The following is a 19,697-nucleotide window of genomic DNA, read 5'->3' on the forward strand; positions in this document are numbered from 1 at the left end:
TGTTGCTTTCCCATTCAGCTTGTCCAGAATAATTTTGCTTTGTTTTGCACCCATGCTGCTGGTCTGGGCAGTCACTTTCAGCACATCATCTTCGTAATTTTGGTATGTAAACAGTTTACTTCCTCAAATTTAATTCCACACAGAACTATTTTGAATGATTAACATGGTTACGCAAACATAGTTAAATCTTTCCCAATTCTATGTTCAATTCCAAAACTTTTTTTTTTCTTGCCTGTCTACATATCAGAGACATTTAGTTATTTGCTGCTTGGATCTTTTGATCACATGAATTCTAGTAAATCTGAAGATTTGTTCCAGTTACATTTTAATGTGTATCAGCACTATTAGTAGCTGGACCATTTCATACAAGATTTATCTCAAATTTGTTCACATATGCAAAGAATTTGTAAAAGTCTCATGAATTGACTTTAATGTTTCTTAAAGTAGATGCATTACATCTTGTCTTATCACTATCTGAATATATTTGGTTGTCTTTTATGTTCCCATAAAGAGGGTGAGCAATCTTACCAAACCTTTCAACATTAGTTCAAATTTGCTTCCCTGAAAGATAACATGTTACAGGGAAATGGAATGATGCAGAATAAGGAAAAGCTAAAACTCACAAATTCTACAAAATATCAAGAAGTAATTTAGTAATTTAGATACACAGATCCATTGAAGTGTGGACATAATTTGCCTACTCACTATTTACTCCCCCTCATAAATATAGATAATCTGTACTTGTCCCATGTACATCGAATCACAGTGAAATCCATCATTTCCAAGGATGTGCCCGGGGCAGTCCTAACGTGTCACTGTGTTTCCAGCACCAGCATAGCATGTCCACAACTTAATAACCCAAACCTGTATGTCTTTGGAATGTGGGGAGAAACTGGAGCACCTGGAGGATATCCACGTGGTTATTGGAAGATGATACAAACTCCTTATGAACAGTGTGAGAATTAAACTCCAATCGCTGATCTCTGGTGCTGTGAAGCATTGCACTAACTAACCTATGTTGCACCTTGGTGGAGGTTAAGGGGATGTACATATAAACCTTTGAAAGGAGTTAAAAGATAATTGATAATTACAAAGGAATAGGTCTAACTAGGTGAAAGGGAAACAGACTGTCGGCTGGGTTTTGTGATAACTGTTACAGAGGTCATCACTTAAACCAAAGTAACTTGGACGAATATTTCCCATTTGTACTTGTGCACAGAAATACAGAATTATTCTGCTCCTCAGCGGGTTGTCTTAATACAGTTATGCTGATTGACTATAGAGGAATATTCTACGTTAAAAAGTACATATTACTGATGACTACAAATTAGGGGTTGAGCCATCTAAGAGAGCCTGAGAGAGTAGCAAAACAGTAAGATTTGATATGGGAGTAAAACACCCTTCCATACAGAATATTTAGCTGATATGCAGTTTGCAAAAATCCTCTTTTTGTTCTCTTGTATCTTTATTTCTTCTCATTGGGCCCCATAGAAATGCTGTGCCGGTCATTAATAAAGTGAAAATGATCACTTTAGAACTTTGATTTCTCATGGAATCCATGAATGGTTAGCCATATGATCTTTTATCTATGGGTAGAATGTCCAGTAGATCACCGTCAAGCAGTACACAGATGCTTAATGGTGTTATATATTTTTGGTTACCGATCCATTCAAGCTTCAGGCTATTTACTTTTCATCTTAATGAACAATGGATTTATTCTGGTTTTGTTTTCCAGTGGTAATGGCTTTGCATCATTGGTATTGTGGTGCTAAATGCCTTGTACTGCTGCAGCAAGTTCTCAGATCTCAGAAGGATTTTTGAGTATGTATCTTCATTTCTTCCCCCATTGATTAGGGCTGATCTCATTGCACAGGACATGAATTGTAAATGGAAAAAATAGTAAAAGCCAGGGCTAATAATTTAAAGTAGAAATCATTATAATTTGGCCACCTGTTGAGCAATTTCTCATCACTTAACCAAATGTTGCTGTTGACATTGCCAGAGACTCATGGTCCTTCAGCTCACCATGCCCATGCCAAGCAATGAATAACTCCATACTAATTCCATTGCTGCACAATGTCCCTAGATCTGATTTCCTTCTAATGTAAAGTTATTGGCTTATTAATTTTTGTTTTATCTTTCATCAGGTCTCTGCAACAATTACAGTTCCGTTCTGGCAATGGGTCTTGGTAAAAGTAGGAAAGAAAATTGCAGTCTTTGTAGGACTGATCGTGAGTTAATTTATTCATTATCAAAGCTGAATTCTTCTCTTTCAGCTTTCTAAAAGCCATAGAATGAAAATCATCTTGGCTTCCAGTGGATGTTACTTGTTTCAGATTGTATTGACGATTGTTTAAATGAGGCTGAGAGAAGCTGAGTGGAATATTTGGGGTAGTCTTTCCTGCTGCTGAACACGTTCAAATGTGTGAGAGGGCATGGTGTGGAGTACTGAGCTCAAAATAAAAGTACAAAATGGACAGAGCATATTCATCAAATTTATTCTGCATGCTTCTGAAGGACATACGTTAAAACACTGTTGTCAATATGACATTGGGTTAGATTTACCTCACACCATGGACATTATTTTGATAGTCTATGCTGTCACGGTGGCCAGTAGTTCATTAACTTGGAAGGTGGAAGGAAACCAGAGCAGCCAGGGAAAACATATGTGGGCATGGGGAGAACGTACAAACTCCTTACAGATGGTGGTGGAACTGAAGCTAGGTTGCTGGCACTATAATGTTATGCTAACCCTACACCACTGTGCTGCCATTAATTGTTATTTTTCTTGTAGATGCATTCTATCTTTATGTGATAACTATACTTAGACAATAAATTTATGTTTTTCCATTGCTCCTAATCTCATCATTTAAAATAATCAATCTTTCATTGATCCAAACCCTAACCCTAAGAATGGGGAATGTAAAAAGAGAAGGGAAGGGGGAGAGGGGTAATTACTTGAAGGTAAAGAAATTGATGTTCATGCCATCAGGCTACCAAACAGAGTATGAGATGTTGCTCCACCAAGCTGAGTTTGATCTCATCATGGCAATGAGACCATTGCAGATATTTTGGTATGGGAATGGGATGTTAAAATGAAATGGGTGGAAATCCTGACTTTTGCAGTGGACAGAACGAAGGTGTTCAATGAAATGGACCCCAATCTGCGTTGAGTCTCACCAATGTAGAGGAGGCTGCACTGGAATGCAGTAGGTTACCCAATAGACTTGCAGGTGAAGTGTTGCTTCACTGCAGGGTCCTGAATGGTGATGAAAGAGGAGGTGTAGGAGAAGGTGAGGCACTTGTCACAGTTGCAGGGCTAAGTGCCAGGAGGGAGATCAGTGGGTAGGAATGAGTGGGCAAGGAAGTCATGTAGAGAGCAATCTCCACATAAAGCAGATGGAGAAAAACTCAGTTGTCACTCCAGATGCAAAATCTGCTGCCTGGTTTCAGAGTGAAACTTTTGTTGTGTCCTTGCAATGTAGGAGGGGACGATCTAGTTCATAAAGTCTAAGCCAGTCAATTCTATTCTTCCATCTCGTCCCTTGCAATCTATTTTCTCATGCTCATTTACATTGCCAGTTTTCCTGCTAGCCACCTACACCTAGGGTTCTTCACATCAGCTAATTAGCATAATTAACGTGTCTTTTGAAATGGGGCAAAAACTAGTGCATCCTTAGAACAGTTCTGTGCTCGCAGGAACAACATCCAAGCTCAATGCACAATGCAGTGGATCAGGACTGGTTCAATGGAGCTATGAGGTAGTACATTACCTGCTGTTCTGATTCATGTCAACTTGTATGAAGTGTGGAAAGAAAGAAATGACGAATTTGGTCTTTTTTTTAATCGTCGCTGGTTTTAATCAACTACGAATTTTAAAGCTGAACCCAGTGATAGAATTCATACAGAATTAAGCAGGTAAAATATTGAGCAGGAAGGTTGATTTGTTAAACAGTGAAAAGCTGTCACACATTATGCTGATTGTCAGTTTAGTCTTGTTATAGTTTTTATTTGCTATCATCAATTAGGTTGTATATTTCTAAAAGAGCTGCTGTAAATGCTCTAAGCTTGTCAATGTTTTTTTAGCTTTGTATTTTGATTGATCATTTTAGTTCTCATCACTTGAAGACTGGACTTTGTCGTTGACAGATATATCTTTTCCTTTTTTCTCTTCTGCTCAGTGGTATATTCCACCATTGATCACTATCGTTACAGTTAATGGTAACCTGCCAGTAGTCATCGTCATGGCCGTCGCCACTGGTATCAGTCTTGCTGTTGCTTTCTTGTTACCATGGTAAGTTTTATGCAATCACTGTGATGTCATGTTCTAGATGAAACATGTTCCATTAATGTAATGAGTAATAAGCTTCAGTATGTTGAAATTTTAAAGCGAGGTAGAATGTAAAGAGAATGAGGGATTCAGAACCTAAAGAAGAACAGGGTTAAAATGGACACCAAGCCAAAATGAAAATCAGAAAGAGAGCTGAAAATTTCAACTGAGAAGTTGCCTTTTTAGCAAGGCCTTAGTAGAAGGAAGTTTGCATTTAAGAAGAATTTCCTGTGTTCATTTTCGGGAATGTTGCAACTGAAATATGACATTGCCCAATCATTTTGGCAACTTGGAGCTATGTTAGGTTTTAACTGTTTGCTTGTCTGCTAGCCCATTCTGGGTGCACGGCTTATTGTTCTGAATTCTTTTCCTAGGTCAATGCTGCCAGATGTGGTGGATGATTTTCGAGCAAAGAACCCTCATTGCATAGACGTGGAACCACTATTCTACTCCTTCTATGTGTTCTTCACTAAATTTGCTGCGGGGGCTTCCCTTGGACTTTCTACTTTGTGTTTGCAGTATGTCTCTGTTTTATATTTTTGAGTATTTGCTTGATCCAAGCTAATAGCTGGCTTTGTATTTCATAGTTCTAGAGTATGAAATGTGATGTAAAATACAGCTATATTACTCATGTTCACAGTAAGAACTGGTACATTTCAATCTTTAACAGTGTGCTTTGGTAAAATACTTGTTTCATAGACAATATCCTTTTAATCACCCCTTACATTAAATCTTTCATTTATTTGAAAGGCTGTATCCCCCCCGCCCACTTCCCAGGAATCTGTTGCATTCTGGGACAGCTGAGAGGTCATAGGAACTGTTGATGGAAGTCATTTACAATATCCCACTCACATTTCAGTGATAAAGATACTTAACCTATCACTAAGTAACTGTAAAAAAGAGACATCCTATGGCCTCACTTGTGAAGGGCTGTGGAAACAAGCTGAAGGTTAGATGCCAGCACATCTGATCAGCTGCTGAATTCAGCATTGAATGTGTCCAATGTCTCTTAAGTTTCATAGACACAGGAGATACTGCAGATGCTAAAAATCTAGAGCAATACACACAATGTGCTGGCCGATATTTCAGGCTGAGACCCTGCTGAAGACTGTCCTCATGAAAGGTCTCAGCTCAAAACGTCGACTGCTTATTCCCATCCAGAGATGCTGCCTGATCTACTGAGCTCCTCCAGCTCATTGTGTGAGTTTTGTGTCATCTCAGCTTTTGGTGAAATCCTTGTCAAAACCCTAAATCACCACTATTGATATAACTCTGGGAATGCTATTGCATTGAATTCAATTTTTGATTTTTAGAATTCCATGCTGTCTTCTATTATCAGGCAGAAGGTTGAAATGGTGCTGAGGTATCTGGATTGGACTGAGATGCTTTGATTCTTTCATCATGACCTTTTTAATATAACTCAAATGGCAGTGCTGGGCCAGAAAAAGATATCTGATTCACTAAAGAGAAATGCATCCGGGACTCTGTGCTTTATTAACTGAGGCAAGGAATCCAAAAGTCAGATGTTATGCTAGACATTTACAAAGTAAGGTGACAAGGGGATATATTAATGTATATTCTAACTGTCCAGACTTTTGATAGGGCAAGTGGGAAGTGTACTGCTGATAAGTCTGGCAACTGAAGGAAGGGCAGAGATTTAAAATTATTTACAGCATTTACTCTTGTGTTGTGGTACGGTTGTTCAGCATTGCAATGTGAGGCTTAGGATACCATACTGAATTTGGGCGATCGCTGGGGACTGGCAATAGATGTTCCATAGTCTGTCCAAATCCTGAAGACTTTCTCAGCACTTCCAGTAGGATGTGATATGAACTGCTACATCCATCTCTGAGAAGTTCCGAGCATGTTGCTATAGGAAAACCCCACTGTAGCAGCTGGAGTGAATGCTTCAATTAATGATCTGGAATTTCTAAGAAGAGTTATTAGTAACGATGACAGTAAAACTACCAAATGGTCTGGAAAAATCTACCTATATCACTGACATCATCTGTACATGGCTGCAGAGTCAAATGTGGCATCAGCACTTAAATGCTCTCTGAAATGGATAAATTCAATGGCAATTAGGGATGGGCACTAAGTGTTGCCAACAACAGCCTGAAAAATGAATAAATACGTTTTAAAGAAAATCAGGCAAATCTCAACAAAAGGCTCCATCAATAGACGCCAACAGTCTGAATCTGATGCAGCCTGAGTTCTGTTCAGGGTATTTTGATTGTGATTGTGTTGGTGAGAAAAGGTAGAAGTGGACTGTCTGGAAGTAGGAGTGTAATGAGTTTATCGTGGAGATTTATTGATTCAAAACTGCTAAAGGGGCTAAAATGGGACAGCTGTTACTAATGGCAACTAAAATATTCCCACTGAAGCCATGAGCTGATAATCATAAGTGAAAGTGAATCAAGACGACAGACCATCATTCCTGCTGTGGAAAACTAATTATCACTGCACTGAGCTGTTCCTTTGATTTACAGGTTGTGGGTATTAGCAGGGCTCACATATGGCCAACACAGTCTCAGGGGTCAGGTTGATATATCACACACCCATAGGTATATATTACATCTTGGGGGTTCTGCAATACTTAGCCAAACTGGCTCAACCTCCAGACCAAGAGGAGGGGATCGATAATTTCTTTTGTAACGTATAAGCAAATCATCTTTGTTTAATCAGAATCAGGTTTAATATCACTGGGATATGTTGTGAAATTTGTCTTTGCGGCAGCAGTACAACGAAATACATAATATTAGAAAAAATCTGAATTACTGTCTAATATATATATATATATATAGAGAGAGAGAGAGAGCCTCAGAATAGAGGGACATCCATTTAAAGCAGAGATGCAGAGAAGTTCCTTTAGCCAGAGGCTGGTGAGTTTGTGGAATTTATTACCACAGGCAGCTGTGGAGGCCAGGTATTTGGGTGTATTTAAGGCAGAGATTGATAGATTCTTGATTGGACACGGGTAAAAAGGATCAGCCATGATTGAAGGATGGAGTAGACTCAGTGGGCCAAAAGGCCTAACTCTACTCCTATGTCTTATGGTTTTTATGGTTTCTGCCTTCGGCCTCCATACCTCCTCCCTGACGGTGGCAATGAGAAGAGGGCATGATTTGGGTGATGGGGGTCCTTAATGATGGATGCCACCTTTTTGAGGCATCACTCCTTGAGGATGCCCTGGACACTACAGAGGCTAGTACCCATAATAAAGCTGACTAAATTTACAAGTCTCTGCAGCTTATTTCAATCCTGTGCAGTGGCCCCTCCACACTTGCATACCAGACAGTAATGCAGCCAGTTAGAACGCTCTCCATGGTACACAGGCAGAAATTTACAAATGTCTTTGGTGACATTCCAAAATCTCCTCAAACTCCTAATGAAATATAGCCGCTGTCATGTCTTCTTAGTAGCTGCATCGATATGTTTCAGTATAACAATATGTATAGTTTTAATTTATTATGCCTCTGAAATGTTATGGTGTGAAGGGGCAGGATCATTGCTTTTATGAATCTGGATTGATTTTTACCTATAGTTCCAGAAGCGGAGGTGGGAGTGAGAATGGCCACAGCTGCCCACGTGGTTTAGCTTCAGTTTGTCACCACAGAGTTGCTTTATGGAAGAAATAGTGGAGACGTGGAAGGCAAAGGAAGTAATGCTAGAAGGAAAGAAAGAATGGTTTTTTTCAGTTATACTTCCCATGGCCTGTTCTATCCCTAATTGTTTGACAGTGCAAGTAATACTTTATGAATCGTAATGTGATGACAACAAGACCACACAGACAGCAATAAGCAGGCACTTTGTTCTACTAATGCTGCTAGTGCTGGCAAGACTCAAGAAGTTTGTAGCTCGTTTGTATAATGGAGTCTTTTATATCTAGTAGAGTGCAATCAGGACCTCAATTTACAATTCTTCAAATGCAGCTACTCTTGACAATAGAGCAATTCATATACCCTCCACCAAAATTGTATCAAGTCTTTCAGCGGGAACGCATGACTGACTTCGGGGTAAGGGAGAAGAGAGTGGTGAGAAGTGTGATTTTTGAGTGTTCCTAACTATCATCGTTGATATTATTACTGATGCTACCAGAACTATGGAAGAGAATAGTGTCAGGAAGGGACTAATACTGTTCTTAAAAATGAATGTCAGACTTAAATGTTAGTACAACCTAGTTTTTCAGAATGAGGTTTGATATCACTGGCTTATGTCATGGATTTTGATGTATTTGCAGTAGTATTACAATGCAATAATAATAATAGTAAAGATAACTGTCAACTACTGTAAGTATATACATCAAATCAGATGGCAGAGGGGAAGAATGTGTGCCTTTTTGACTTTTTTAAATTGCCTTCCTACTGCCCATTATGCAGCTGTCATTTAGGGCAGCAAGGTAGGGCCTCTATCTCTGGAAGTGTTTAGGGCTTCCTTCATCTTGTCAGTAGCTTGCTTTCTCTGCCATAGGTCATGCAAGTTCTGGGTGGAGGCTCAGGAATACTGACACACTCAAATATAGAATGATTCTTCATTGCAGTTTTCAAAACAGTTTTGTTGTACCGGTTAGGGTTGTTAGCCCTGAGCTAAACCCCAGAAACTGGAGGAATGGTGGACCACTCTTGGTCTGTCCTCAACTCTTTGACCTGTTTGGTATGGGTGACCCTGGTAAGAGCCAAAGCATCAAGCCCTGACTTCAGCCAACATAGCCATCTGGGTCATTGAGGCACGCAAGCCTCCAAACCCCGACATTTGACAAAAGCTTCTTGGAGCTTTTTTTAATGAAATTAGTGTAAGTGAGGTAGTACTGCCCCACTGTAATGTGATATTTCAAAAAAAATCGGTACTTCAGGTGGTAGGACATGAATGGTCAATAGACTGTCGTTTTGCACTATCCTGTTCCTTAATGAGTCAATAACCTATATCATTGTTGTATTTCTTGTGCACGGATACATTTCATTAGCTGGCATTTTAACAACACTCCAGAGTTTACAGGAGTTGCATTATTTGTGTATCTGTTCAGCTTTTCAGGTTACAAACCAGGTTCCTGTGAGCACATTCCAGCTGTGGCAACGACACTGAAGGTGTTGATGGCACCGGTCCCAATAGTGCTGGTGATCATTGGTTTAATAATATTCTATTTTTATCCAATAAACGAAGCTCGGAGAAGGGAATTAAAAGTGGAGCTTGAAGGAGACGCGTAAGTGTCTGGATTATCAATCTTTCTATATTTTTTGTTTGGGTCTTTGGTCGAGAAGAAAGTTAGCAAGAGTGAACTGATTCAAGTGAAGTTCAGGATTTGTCTGTACCAGAAGCCCCCAGGTTACCACGGGGTGACATTCCTGAGAGCTGGTTATAAGTCAGAAATGTGTGTTTATGTGTGCAAGAGCCTCACAGAAACAACTGTGACAGTAGAGTGAGCAGGCATGGGTAGAGTGACGCACAGCCATCTGCACAGGCTCAGTGAGTCTGCTTGGCACTCCCAGCTCTGCTCGACTTGACCCAGCTCCCAATCGGGGGTGGAGTTCCTTCTCAATAGAAGAGGCTTGCAAACCTGCAGTGGCTGGCAAATGTATTCCCATCCATTCCAAATGTACGGGTTTATCTTACTCTGGCATTTGTAGGGGGGAGGACCTGTACACAGTGCTTAATGACAGAGGGCAGAATAAATGAACATGTTTGTAACTGCCTCCCTGCCCAGTCACCTGGGTCTTGTGTGGGATGAAAATAAAAGTTTCAGAAGGCATTTGATAAGGTCCCACATAGGAGATTGGTGGGTAAAATCAAAGCTCAGGGCATCGGGGGGAGGACATTGACATGGATAGAAAACTGGTTGGCAGATAGAAAGCAAAGGGTAGCGGTGAATGGGTGTTTCTCGGAATGGCAGGTGGTGACTAGTGGGGTGCTACAGGGCTCAGTATTGGGACCACAGCTGTTTACAATTTACGTCAACGATTTAGATGAAGGCATTGAGAATAACATCAGCAAATTTGCTGATGATACTAAGCTGGGTGGCAGTGTGACATGTGATGAGGATGTTAGGAGAATTCAGGGTGACTTGGATAGGCTGGGTGAGTGGGCAGATACTTGGCAGATGATGTTTAATGTGAATAAGTGTGAGGTTATCCACTTTGGGAGTAAGAACAGGAAGGCAGATTATTATCTGAACGGTGTATAGTTAGGTAAGGGAGAAATACAAAGAGATCTAGGAGTCCTTGTTCATCAGTCACTGAAGGTGAATGAGCAAGTGCAGCAGGCAGTGAAGAAGGCTAATGGAATGTTGGCCTTTATTACAAAGGGAATTGAGTACAAGAGCAAGGAAATCCTCTTGCATTTTTACAGAGCCCTGGTGAGGCCACACCTGGAATATTGTGTACAGTTTTGGTCTCCAGGGTTAAGGAAGGACATCCTGGCTGTAGAGGAAGTGCAGCGTAGATTCACGAGGTTAATTCCTGGGATGTCTGGACTGTCTTACGCAGAGAGGTTAGAGAGACTGGGCTTGTACACGCTGGAATTAAGGAGATTGAGAGGGGATCTGATTGCAACATATAAGATTATTAAGGGATTGGACAAGATAGAGGCTGGAAATATGTTCCAGATGCTGGGAGAGTCCAGTACCAGAGGGCATGGTTTGAGAATAAGGGGTAGGTCATTTAGGACAGAGTTAAGGATAAACTTCTTCTCCCAGAGAGTTGTGGGGGTCTGGAATGCACTGCCTCGGAAGGTAGTGGAGGCCAATTCTCTGGATGCTTTCAAGAAGGAGCTATATAGGTATCTTATGGATAGGAGAATCAAGGGATATGGGGACAAGGCAGGAACCGGGTATTGATAGTAGATGATCAGCCATGATCTCAAAATGGCAGTGCAGGCTCGAAGGGCCGAATGGTCTACTTCTGCACCTATTGTCTATTGTCTAAAAGTACTGAACAAAATTTGTCCTTTTTACACATCCACCCCACTCCTTCTCGAAATGTCCTGCCTTATAGTTGCTTATCCCACCTGCCTTATCTTCTAAGGGAATATCCTTAATTCCTTTCCTTCTCATTCTCCATAGTGTCCACTGATTTTATCTCCAATGTGTAATCCTACCTAACGTTCTGATATTTTGTGTGATGTCGCCAGGGCATTTCTGTCATCTATCAGTTGTATTAGGGTGAGGCAGTCATGCCCAGTCACAACCATGGAGCTTTGAAAGGAAGAGTGTGTCGTGTGTTTTGTAGCCTGCTACTCCTGTACACGTAGGCTTTTCAAGAGGAAGAGTGGGAAAGTGATATAGCGTAGTCAAAGTGTAATTAGCTCATCTGTTTTGTGTGTAAATTAAGGAATCTTTGACAATGATAAAGAATGACTGGAGTATCAGTGTCTCAGTACAGGTAGGAGAGCATGTGTACTTGTGATATATCCATGTTGTTTGGGTTTGCTAAACATATTTTACACAAACCATATAAATAGCAGCACTGAACTGCCTTCTGGGAGGTACAATATATTCAGGTTTATTACTTGAAAATGCTAGCATCATACAGTTAGATGTCTTTTGACAATTGAAATTAAAATGTGTTGATTGGTTTCAAACATTGCTCATATCTTCATAATCTGTATATAAAGGATTAATACAGTTATTTAGCAATGTATCAATGTTTTACTACTATTTAAAGCTTGAAACGGTTGAGAATACAAAGGAGAATTAATCATCCCTTAATGTTGCACACTTCTGCTTTTGTAATATGCTATATCAACAAGCTATGAAACTAAATGCACTTTATTATTTTACTTGTAAAGCAATTCCTGAGAAGTAACATTGGCCTGTATCACTCCTCATAAGCAATTGTGCTGTACAAGAAAAGTTGCAGTATCAGTTACCATCATGAAACAAAGCAAATTGAAGGGTCTGAATAGATCAGAGAGAAGCTTTGTACATTTGTTATTATGTAACCTGATCATCAACAATATCTTTGATAGAAAATACTGGGAGACCGAACTTGAAGAGAATACACTTTGAAGCAAAATGAACACCCTTCGTAAGATCTGGGACTTGTGCGGATTCTGGCTTCAGATCGGTTGAGATGCAGTATTCTTGGAATACAGATATAAGGATGACTGGTCACCAAAGTGTGCTTCCTTGTGTAAATAACCTCATCTAGCTCGTCATTGAGTTGTCACAGCGAGACATGGAGACTGAAGCAGACCACAACAAACCAAGCCTTGCCTCATGACCCATTATGGCCAAAACAAACTCAAACTCAAAATAAAAGGAATTAGTTTTTAGTTTTTTTTAATTAAAAATACATGTTTATTAGTTTGTATCAAACCATGCACTACCTCAGTCTTCTCATACAGGAGTAGTTTATTAAGGGACCCCAGTGCTTTGGATGAGATGCAGGAGTTGAGGACATTCCTTTGTCACTTTTTTTTTAGCTTCAGTGCGCCACATTTGACATTATTGTGCAGGAAGCAAGTATGAAATGTAATGTCATAAAGGCGGGTTACATTTTCAATGTCTCATTTATAAAAGATGGATATAATATATAATATCAGTTAAACTGAGGCATGTGCAATAGATGAATTGAACTGTAGAAGCCAACTGCAAAAGAAAAATCCCTAAAATGATGTGAATTTTGCCTTGTAATCTAAGGGAGAGAGGCCTTCATCATTGCTTAAGTGTTTATCCAGTCAAATATGTGTACAAGTATAGGAAAATAGTTTATTAAGTTTTGCAGCAAGCATTAGTATAGATTCATTAAAATAATTTAGTCCAATGCACACTGCTCCAGACATCACTTAATTTTGGTCAGAATAGTTTGAAAACTATCTGGGAGAGCAATCACTATGTCCATGCTGTGAAAAGATCAGAATTTCAAACCCTCTTTAGTGATCTAGTTTTTACTGTAAGCCATTACCTGGTACATGAAGGTTAATTGTTGTTAATTTTTTAAGCATTAAGTAAATACCTCACTATATGAAAGATGGCACTATATTTTTACAGAATACTAGATAAATGCACGGCATAAATGTGAACAAGTATGAAAATGTCATATTAAAATAAGTAAATGACTAATAGGAACAAGAAGGATATATGTAATTGGATGTTTATTTTTGGTGACGTTATGGGGTGTTTAGCATTTTCTGAAAATGATTTAAGCTCTTGATTTGAAGGATGAGCATTCTGTTTTTGTTCTGCAGTCTAGTTGATGGTGAATCTGAGACTATTCTGCTGTTATTGAACTGATCTTAAGAGGACTGATGTAATTCGTGCTGACAGCAGTTTCTTGGAAGAGAACCAAAATATAACCACTTCCTACCAAGATCCATTACTAATTTTAAATACAAAGTGAATTAAACTGCATTCTGTACCAATATACTATATGACTTAAGAGGCTCAGTAATTTTTCCAGTGCTTCCCCTATGGTCTCATTCATCCTCTAACTTTAAGTATCAGGTGTAAACAGTGTATCGTGAATGAGATCAAAACAAATCCAACACAAACGGCATACAGATGATTATCTGTTATAGACGTCAATAAATAATCCTAATACAATCGCCCAACCTCTGGATACAAACAGGGAGACATTTGACATTTCCATAAAGAAAATTAAAAAATGTAAATGATGTGTAAAAAGCATTGTGACTTTATGCAGGAATGAGACTATTGGCAGCTTCCAGTAAACAGTGTACATTAAATGACAGTGGAAGACTTTTGTGTATAGAAATTAAAAACCTCTTTAATAGTAACATACCTTTCAAACAAATGACGATCACAGTGGACCATGATTTCTGTTCTCCCCTCACCGACCCCTCCACCCAATAGTCTTCTGCTGCTATTGCCATCTATTTCAAGGTTCGACATGGTGTGTATTCAGGCATGTTCTTCTGCAAACCACTGTTGCAACATGTAGTTATTTGAGTTACTGTCGCCTTCCTGTCAGCTGTAACCAGACTGCCAATTCTCCTCTAACCTCTCTCATCAGCAGGGTGTTTTTGCCCACAGAACTGCCACGCACATGTTTTATTTGTTTTTCCACACCATTCTCTGTAAACTCGAGAAACTGTTGTATGTGAGAATGCCAGGAGTTCAGTTTCTCAGCTCAAACCACTCTCTCTGGCGACAACAATCATTCCGATCACTTTGATCATATTTCTTCCCCATTCTGATGTTTGGTCTGAACAACTGAACCTCTTGATTATATCTGCATGCTTTTCTGCATTGAATTGTTGATTAGATATTTGCATTAATAAGTAGGTGTACAGGTGCATCTGTAAAGTGGCCACGGAGTGTATGTTAGCATTGAATATTTTTAGAAAGTAATTTATTGTAAAATATTTTTGAAACTTAATTTGTAAAATCTGTTGTAAGTTTATATCTTTTGTATTCTCTGATTACATGATATGAGTTTACTTTGCTGTTTGCAAGATTATATATTAAATTTATAATATGTTTCTTTTCCATCTTTTTGACCAGTTTTATTTATAACTTTGGTGTTTCCAGTGAATAGCATTGGCCTAACTTAACTTCGGATTTACTGTGTTTTATTAACAATATACCAGACAAGTATTTGTTACAGGCAGTCTCAATGGGTTTATACAATAAATTTAACCTACACAGATACTGTGTTCTCAAATATTCAAAGTGCAAAACTGGCTCCCCATTAAACTGAGGCCATAATGAACATCAGCCTTAAAATCGAGTCTTATTTCCCCTTGGACTTCGCTGTCTTCATCTAATCACCGATCCTTCCACAAGATAAACATCACTGTCTTTTTTGATGGCTGTTAATCTGTCTCGTTCTCAGGCTTATCCGCAGTTTACAAAGTTACTGCAATTGTCACATTTCTTAAAGATCCAATTGGTATATTATTGTCACATATGCTGAGGCACAGTGAAAAACTTGTTGCATATGGTCCCATACTGTCCAAAAGGGTTAATTAATTACAAGCAGAACATTGAGATAGTCCAAGGTAAAACAATAAGAGTGCAGAATAAAATGTTACAACAGTATGAAAGTGCAGTGTGGGTAGGCAGTGTAAAGATGCAAGGTTGCAATGAGGTCAAGAGTCCATCTTATCATTCCAGAGAGCCATTCAGTAGCCTTATTACAGTGGGCTAGAATGCCCTTCTGCCTGGTGGTACATGTTTCAGGATTTTGCAACTTCGATTCTCTTCAACTAAGTCTCCATTTCCCACCTTCCTCAGCAATTCTTAATGAACCCATGCATAGCTCTGCCACAGCTCTTTTGAAATCACCTAAATCAGAATTGTTCTTCAATGAACATTTGGTTGGATCACGATGCGTGAAACCTTTTCAACATTTCAAACATAATGGTTTGTTGACTGAGCAAGCCATTTCAATGGTTCAATGCCTTATGAGGAAAAATTAATGGCCTTGCTAAACATCACTAGTGAGATGAGTTTTATTCTCCATGTAAAACTTCTGGTTTATCATCAGGGATACTTGGATCCAATAATAGTTAATTGGAAGAGAAAGCTATCTTATAATGTACGTTTATTAAATTCTTGCAGCATGAAATTTGTCTCATGGATTTACATATTATTGTAGTTAACCAGTCCAGTTTACTTCACTTTTTTAAATTTGGGTTTCCAAATTTTCATCAGGCACCCTATGGCGTTAGGCAATTTGGCCCATTAGCCATTCCATCATGGCTGATTTATTATACCTCTCAACCCCATTCTCCTGCTTTCTTCCTGTAACCTTTGACACCCTTATTAATCAGGAACCTATCAACCTCCATTTTAAATATACCCAATCACTTGGCCTCCACAGGTATCTGTGGCAATGAATTCCACAGATTCACCACCCTCTGGCTTAATAAATACCTCCTCATCTCTGTTCTAAAGGGACTTCCTTCTATTCTGAGGGTGTGTGCTTGGGTCTGAGGTTCATACACCATAGGGAATATCCTCTCCACATCCTCTCTGTCTCATCTTCAATATTTGATAGGCATTATTAATCATGTAAGTTTTTTCATATACACAATACTTAAGTTATTTGAAAGTTTATCAATTTATTATTCCTGTACATTGGTTAAGACAATGCTAGTAACTTGTTGATAAGATCTATAAAAGATGCTATTGACCTGTACAACTTGGTCTTATTTCAGCATAACCATGGAAATATATATTGGGTGGCTGCTCACAGCATCTCAAATAGTTCTGCTAAGTTTGGAAGAAAGTTTTTCACATTCATGAAAGATATAACTTTCCCACCATTTCCTGTAAAATCTGCTGAATCCTTTGATCCTTTTTCAAGAGTAAACAATATTAAATTTTATATAAGATTAAACTTTAAAAGGGTCGCTTTAAAAACTTATTGACAAGGGTGCTCTGCACTTCAAATGATCTCTTGGATGGAGATCCTGGGTTTATTTGGGAAATAATTCAACATCACAATAAAGAACCTCATAGACAATGTGAATGTGTACATCTACAATTAATATCTGCAAACAGAACTATAAGTACAAACTAAGGATATTGGAATCTATAATTAGAAGAGGTCCACACAACCTAATTGCATTTATAACAAAATTGTTGAAGTTTCCTCAAAGAAACTTAGTTTGATTATTTAGTTGGCTTACAGTTCTCAGAGGAGCTGTGCGGGAATAAAGCTAGGTGAATAAATCATCTTGTCACATGCTGCGGTTAGTAAGTTGAGTATTCACAAGACCATGGGATATAGGAGCAGATTTAGACAACTTGGCCCATCTAACCTGCTCCACCATTTCATCATGGCTGATCCAATGTTCCTCTCAGCCTCGATCTCGTGCTTTCTCCCTGTAAACCTTCATGTCCTGACCAATCAAGAATCAATCAACCTCTGCCTTAAATATACATAAAGATTTTAACTCCACAGCTGCCTGTGGCAAAGAATTCCACAGATTCATTACTCTATGGCTAAAAAAAAATTCTCCTCATCTCTGTTCTAAAAGGATGGCCCCACCCCCATCCTGAGGCTGTGTTCTCTGATCTTAGACTCTCCCACCATAGGAAAGATTCTTTCCACATCTACTCTAACAAGGCCTTTTACCAATCGCTAGGTTTCAATCAGGTCACCCTCATTCTCCTGAATCCAGTGAATACAGGCCCAGAGCCATCAAATGCTCTTTATATGATAAGCCATTCAATCTTGGAATTATTTTCGTGAAACTCCTTTGTACCCTCTTTAGTTTCAGCTCAGTGGGCTCAACCATGAGCTGCTCTGAAAAGTCATCTCAGAGGCATTCTCGACATTCCCCTTTTTGGAATCCAGCACCAACCTGATTTTCCCAATCTTGCTGCATATTGAAGTCTCCATTAACATTGCCCCTTTGGCATGCATTTTCTATCTCCCATTGTAACTGTAGACCATATCATTACTACTATTTGGAGGTCTGCATACAACTCTATTGGTGTCTTTTTACCCTTGAAGTTCCTTAGTTCTTTTCACAATGATTTAACATATTCCGATCCTATGTAACCTCTTTCTAATGATTTTACCAAAAGAGCAACACCACGCCTTCTGCCTTCCTGCCTGTCCTTTTGATACAATGTGTATCCTTGGACATTAAGCTCCCAGATATTCTTACAGTCATGATTCCGTGATGTCTACAACAACATACATGCCAATCTGCCACTGTGCTACATTTTAATCTACCTTATTCCGCAGTGTACACATTCAAATACAACACCTTCACTCCTGTATTCACCCTTTTTGATTTTGTTTCCTTTTACATTGCAACTCATCCTGTTGACTGCAATTTTGCCCTGTCAACAGCCTCTCCTCACTACACATTGCCTCTGTTTGTGAACCATCTACCTCATCTTCAGCATCATCATCCGCTTTTCCTATGATATTTTTTGCATTGAAATATACACAGCTTAGGACACCAGTCGCACCATGCTCAACGTTTTGATTCCCAACTCTGTCTGAGGTCTTACCAACATCAGCCTCCACAACCTCTCCACTGACCGTTCCGACAGTCTGGTTCTCATCTCCCTGCAACTCTACTTTAAACCCCACTCTGCAGCATTAACAAACCTTTCTGCTGGGATATTATGGAAAAGTACAGTCGATGTTTCGGGCTGAGCCCTTCAGCAGGTCTGAATGGTCTCAGTCTGAAAGATTGACTGTACTCTTTTCCACAGATGCTGCGTGGCCTTCAGAGTTCCTCCAGCGTTTTGTGTGTGTTGCTTGAGTTTCCAGAATTAGCAGATATTTTCTTGTTTGTGCTAGGATATTAGTCCCTCTTCAGTTCAGATGCAAACTCTCCCTTCCGTCCAAGTCCTGTCTTCTCTGGAAGAGAACCAATGATCCAAAATTCTTAGGCCCTCACCCCTACACCAATTCCTTAGCCACGTATTAAACCGTATAATCTTCCTAGTCTTGGCCTCACTAGCACATGGCATGCATAGCAATCCTGAGATCACAACCCTGAAGGTCCTGCCTTTTTAACTTAGCACCTAACTCCCTAAACTGCCTATGCAGAAACCTGACACTTGTCTTACCCATGTCATTCATAGTTACATGGACCATGAACTTTGGCTGTTCACCCTCTCTCTTCAGATCCTCAGATTTTTGTATTTTCTCCTCACTTAGAAAATAGCTCACACCTTTATTCCATCTACCAAAGCTCATGATCATACACTTTCCTACACTATATTCCATCTGCTACTTACTAGCTCATTTCTTCAATCTGTCTGACTCCTTCTGCAATCTTCCTGCTTCCTCAACACTACCTGCTCTTCCACCTAGGTATCTTAGTTTCGTCTGCAAAGCTAGCCACAAGCCATCAATTCGATCATCAAATCATTGACCTATAGCGTGAAAAGAAGTGGCTCCAATAATGGCCCCTGTATCATGCCACCAGTTAGGAGCAGGCAACCAGAATACCAGAATACACCCACTTTATTCCCACTCATGTCTCTTGCCCATTAGCCAATCTTTTATCCATGTGATTATCTTTCCTGTAATACCATGTTTTATCTTGTTAAGCAGCCTTATGTGCAGCACCTTGTCAAAGGCCTTCTGAAAATCCAAGTTAATAACATCTACTGACCCTCCTTAGTCTATTCTGCCTATTATTTCCTCAAAGAATTCCAACAGATTTGTCAGGCAAGATTTCCCCCTTAAGGAAACCATGGCATACTTTATCATGTGCCTGCAAGTACCCTGCTGTGTGCATACATCTACTGATGCTCCTGGACACATCATCAGTGATGTTCCTGGAATCATCGGGTGTTTCGGGTCTTTCAACATCATACACCCTCCTCCAGGTGACCCAGCCGGGGCTGATCAGACCCCAGCTTGTGTACAGATGGCTAGCTACACATGACTCCTTGGCTCCCCTCTCTTGAGCCACAGCCACCTTGAGGCCCTCT

At 39.5% G+C, this 19,697-nt stretch overlaps 1 protein-coding gene across 1 annotated transcript in view; it reads left to right on the forward strand.

Annotated features, from left to right (window-relative positions):
• Positions 1 to 14,994, forward strand: part of LOC140736046 (sodium-dependent lysophosphatidylcholine symporter 1-like) — a 38,996-nt gene extending 24,002 nt beyond the window's left edge. The window contains exons 9-14 of the mRNA XM_073061753.1: positions 19 to 102; positions 2,148 to 2,231; positions 4,182 to 4,294; positions 4,705 to 4,848; positions 9,354 to 9,530; positions 12,290 to 14,994. Of these exons, the coding sequence (XP_072917854.1) occupies positions 19 to 102; positions 2,148 to 2,231; positions 4,182 to 4,294; positions 4,705 to 4,848; positions 9,354 to 9,530; positions 12,290 to 12,329 (642 nt within the window). The 3' untranslated portion in view covers positions 12,330 to 14,994. The remainder of the gene's footprint in view (positions 1 to 18; positions 103 to 2,147; positions 2,232 to 4,181; positions 4,295 to 4,704; positions 4,849 to 9,353; positions 9,531 to 12,289) is intronic.
• The last annotated feature ends 4,703 nt before the right edge of the window (positions 14,995 to 19,697 follow it).

The sequence above is a fragment of the Hemitrygon akajei genome, chromosome 11, assembly GCF_048418815.1.
Source record: "Hemitrygon akajei chromosome 11, sHemAka1.3, whole genome shotgun sequence".
NCBI classification, from domain to species: domain Eukaryota; kingdom Metazoa; phylum Chordata; class Chondrichthyes; order Myliobatiformes; family Dasyatidae; genus Hemitrygon; species Hemitrygon akajei.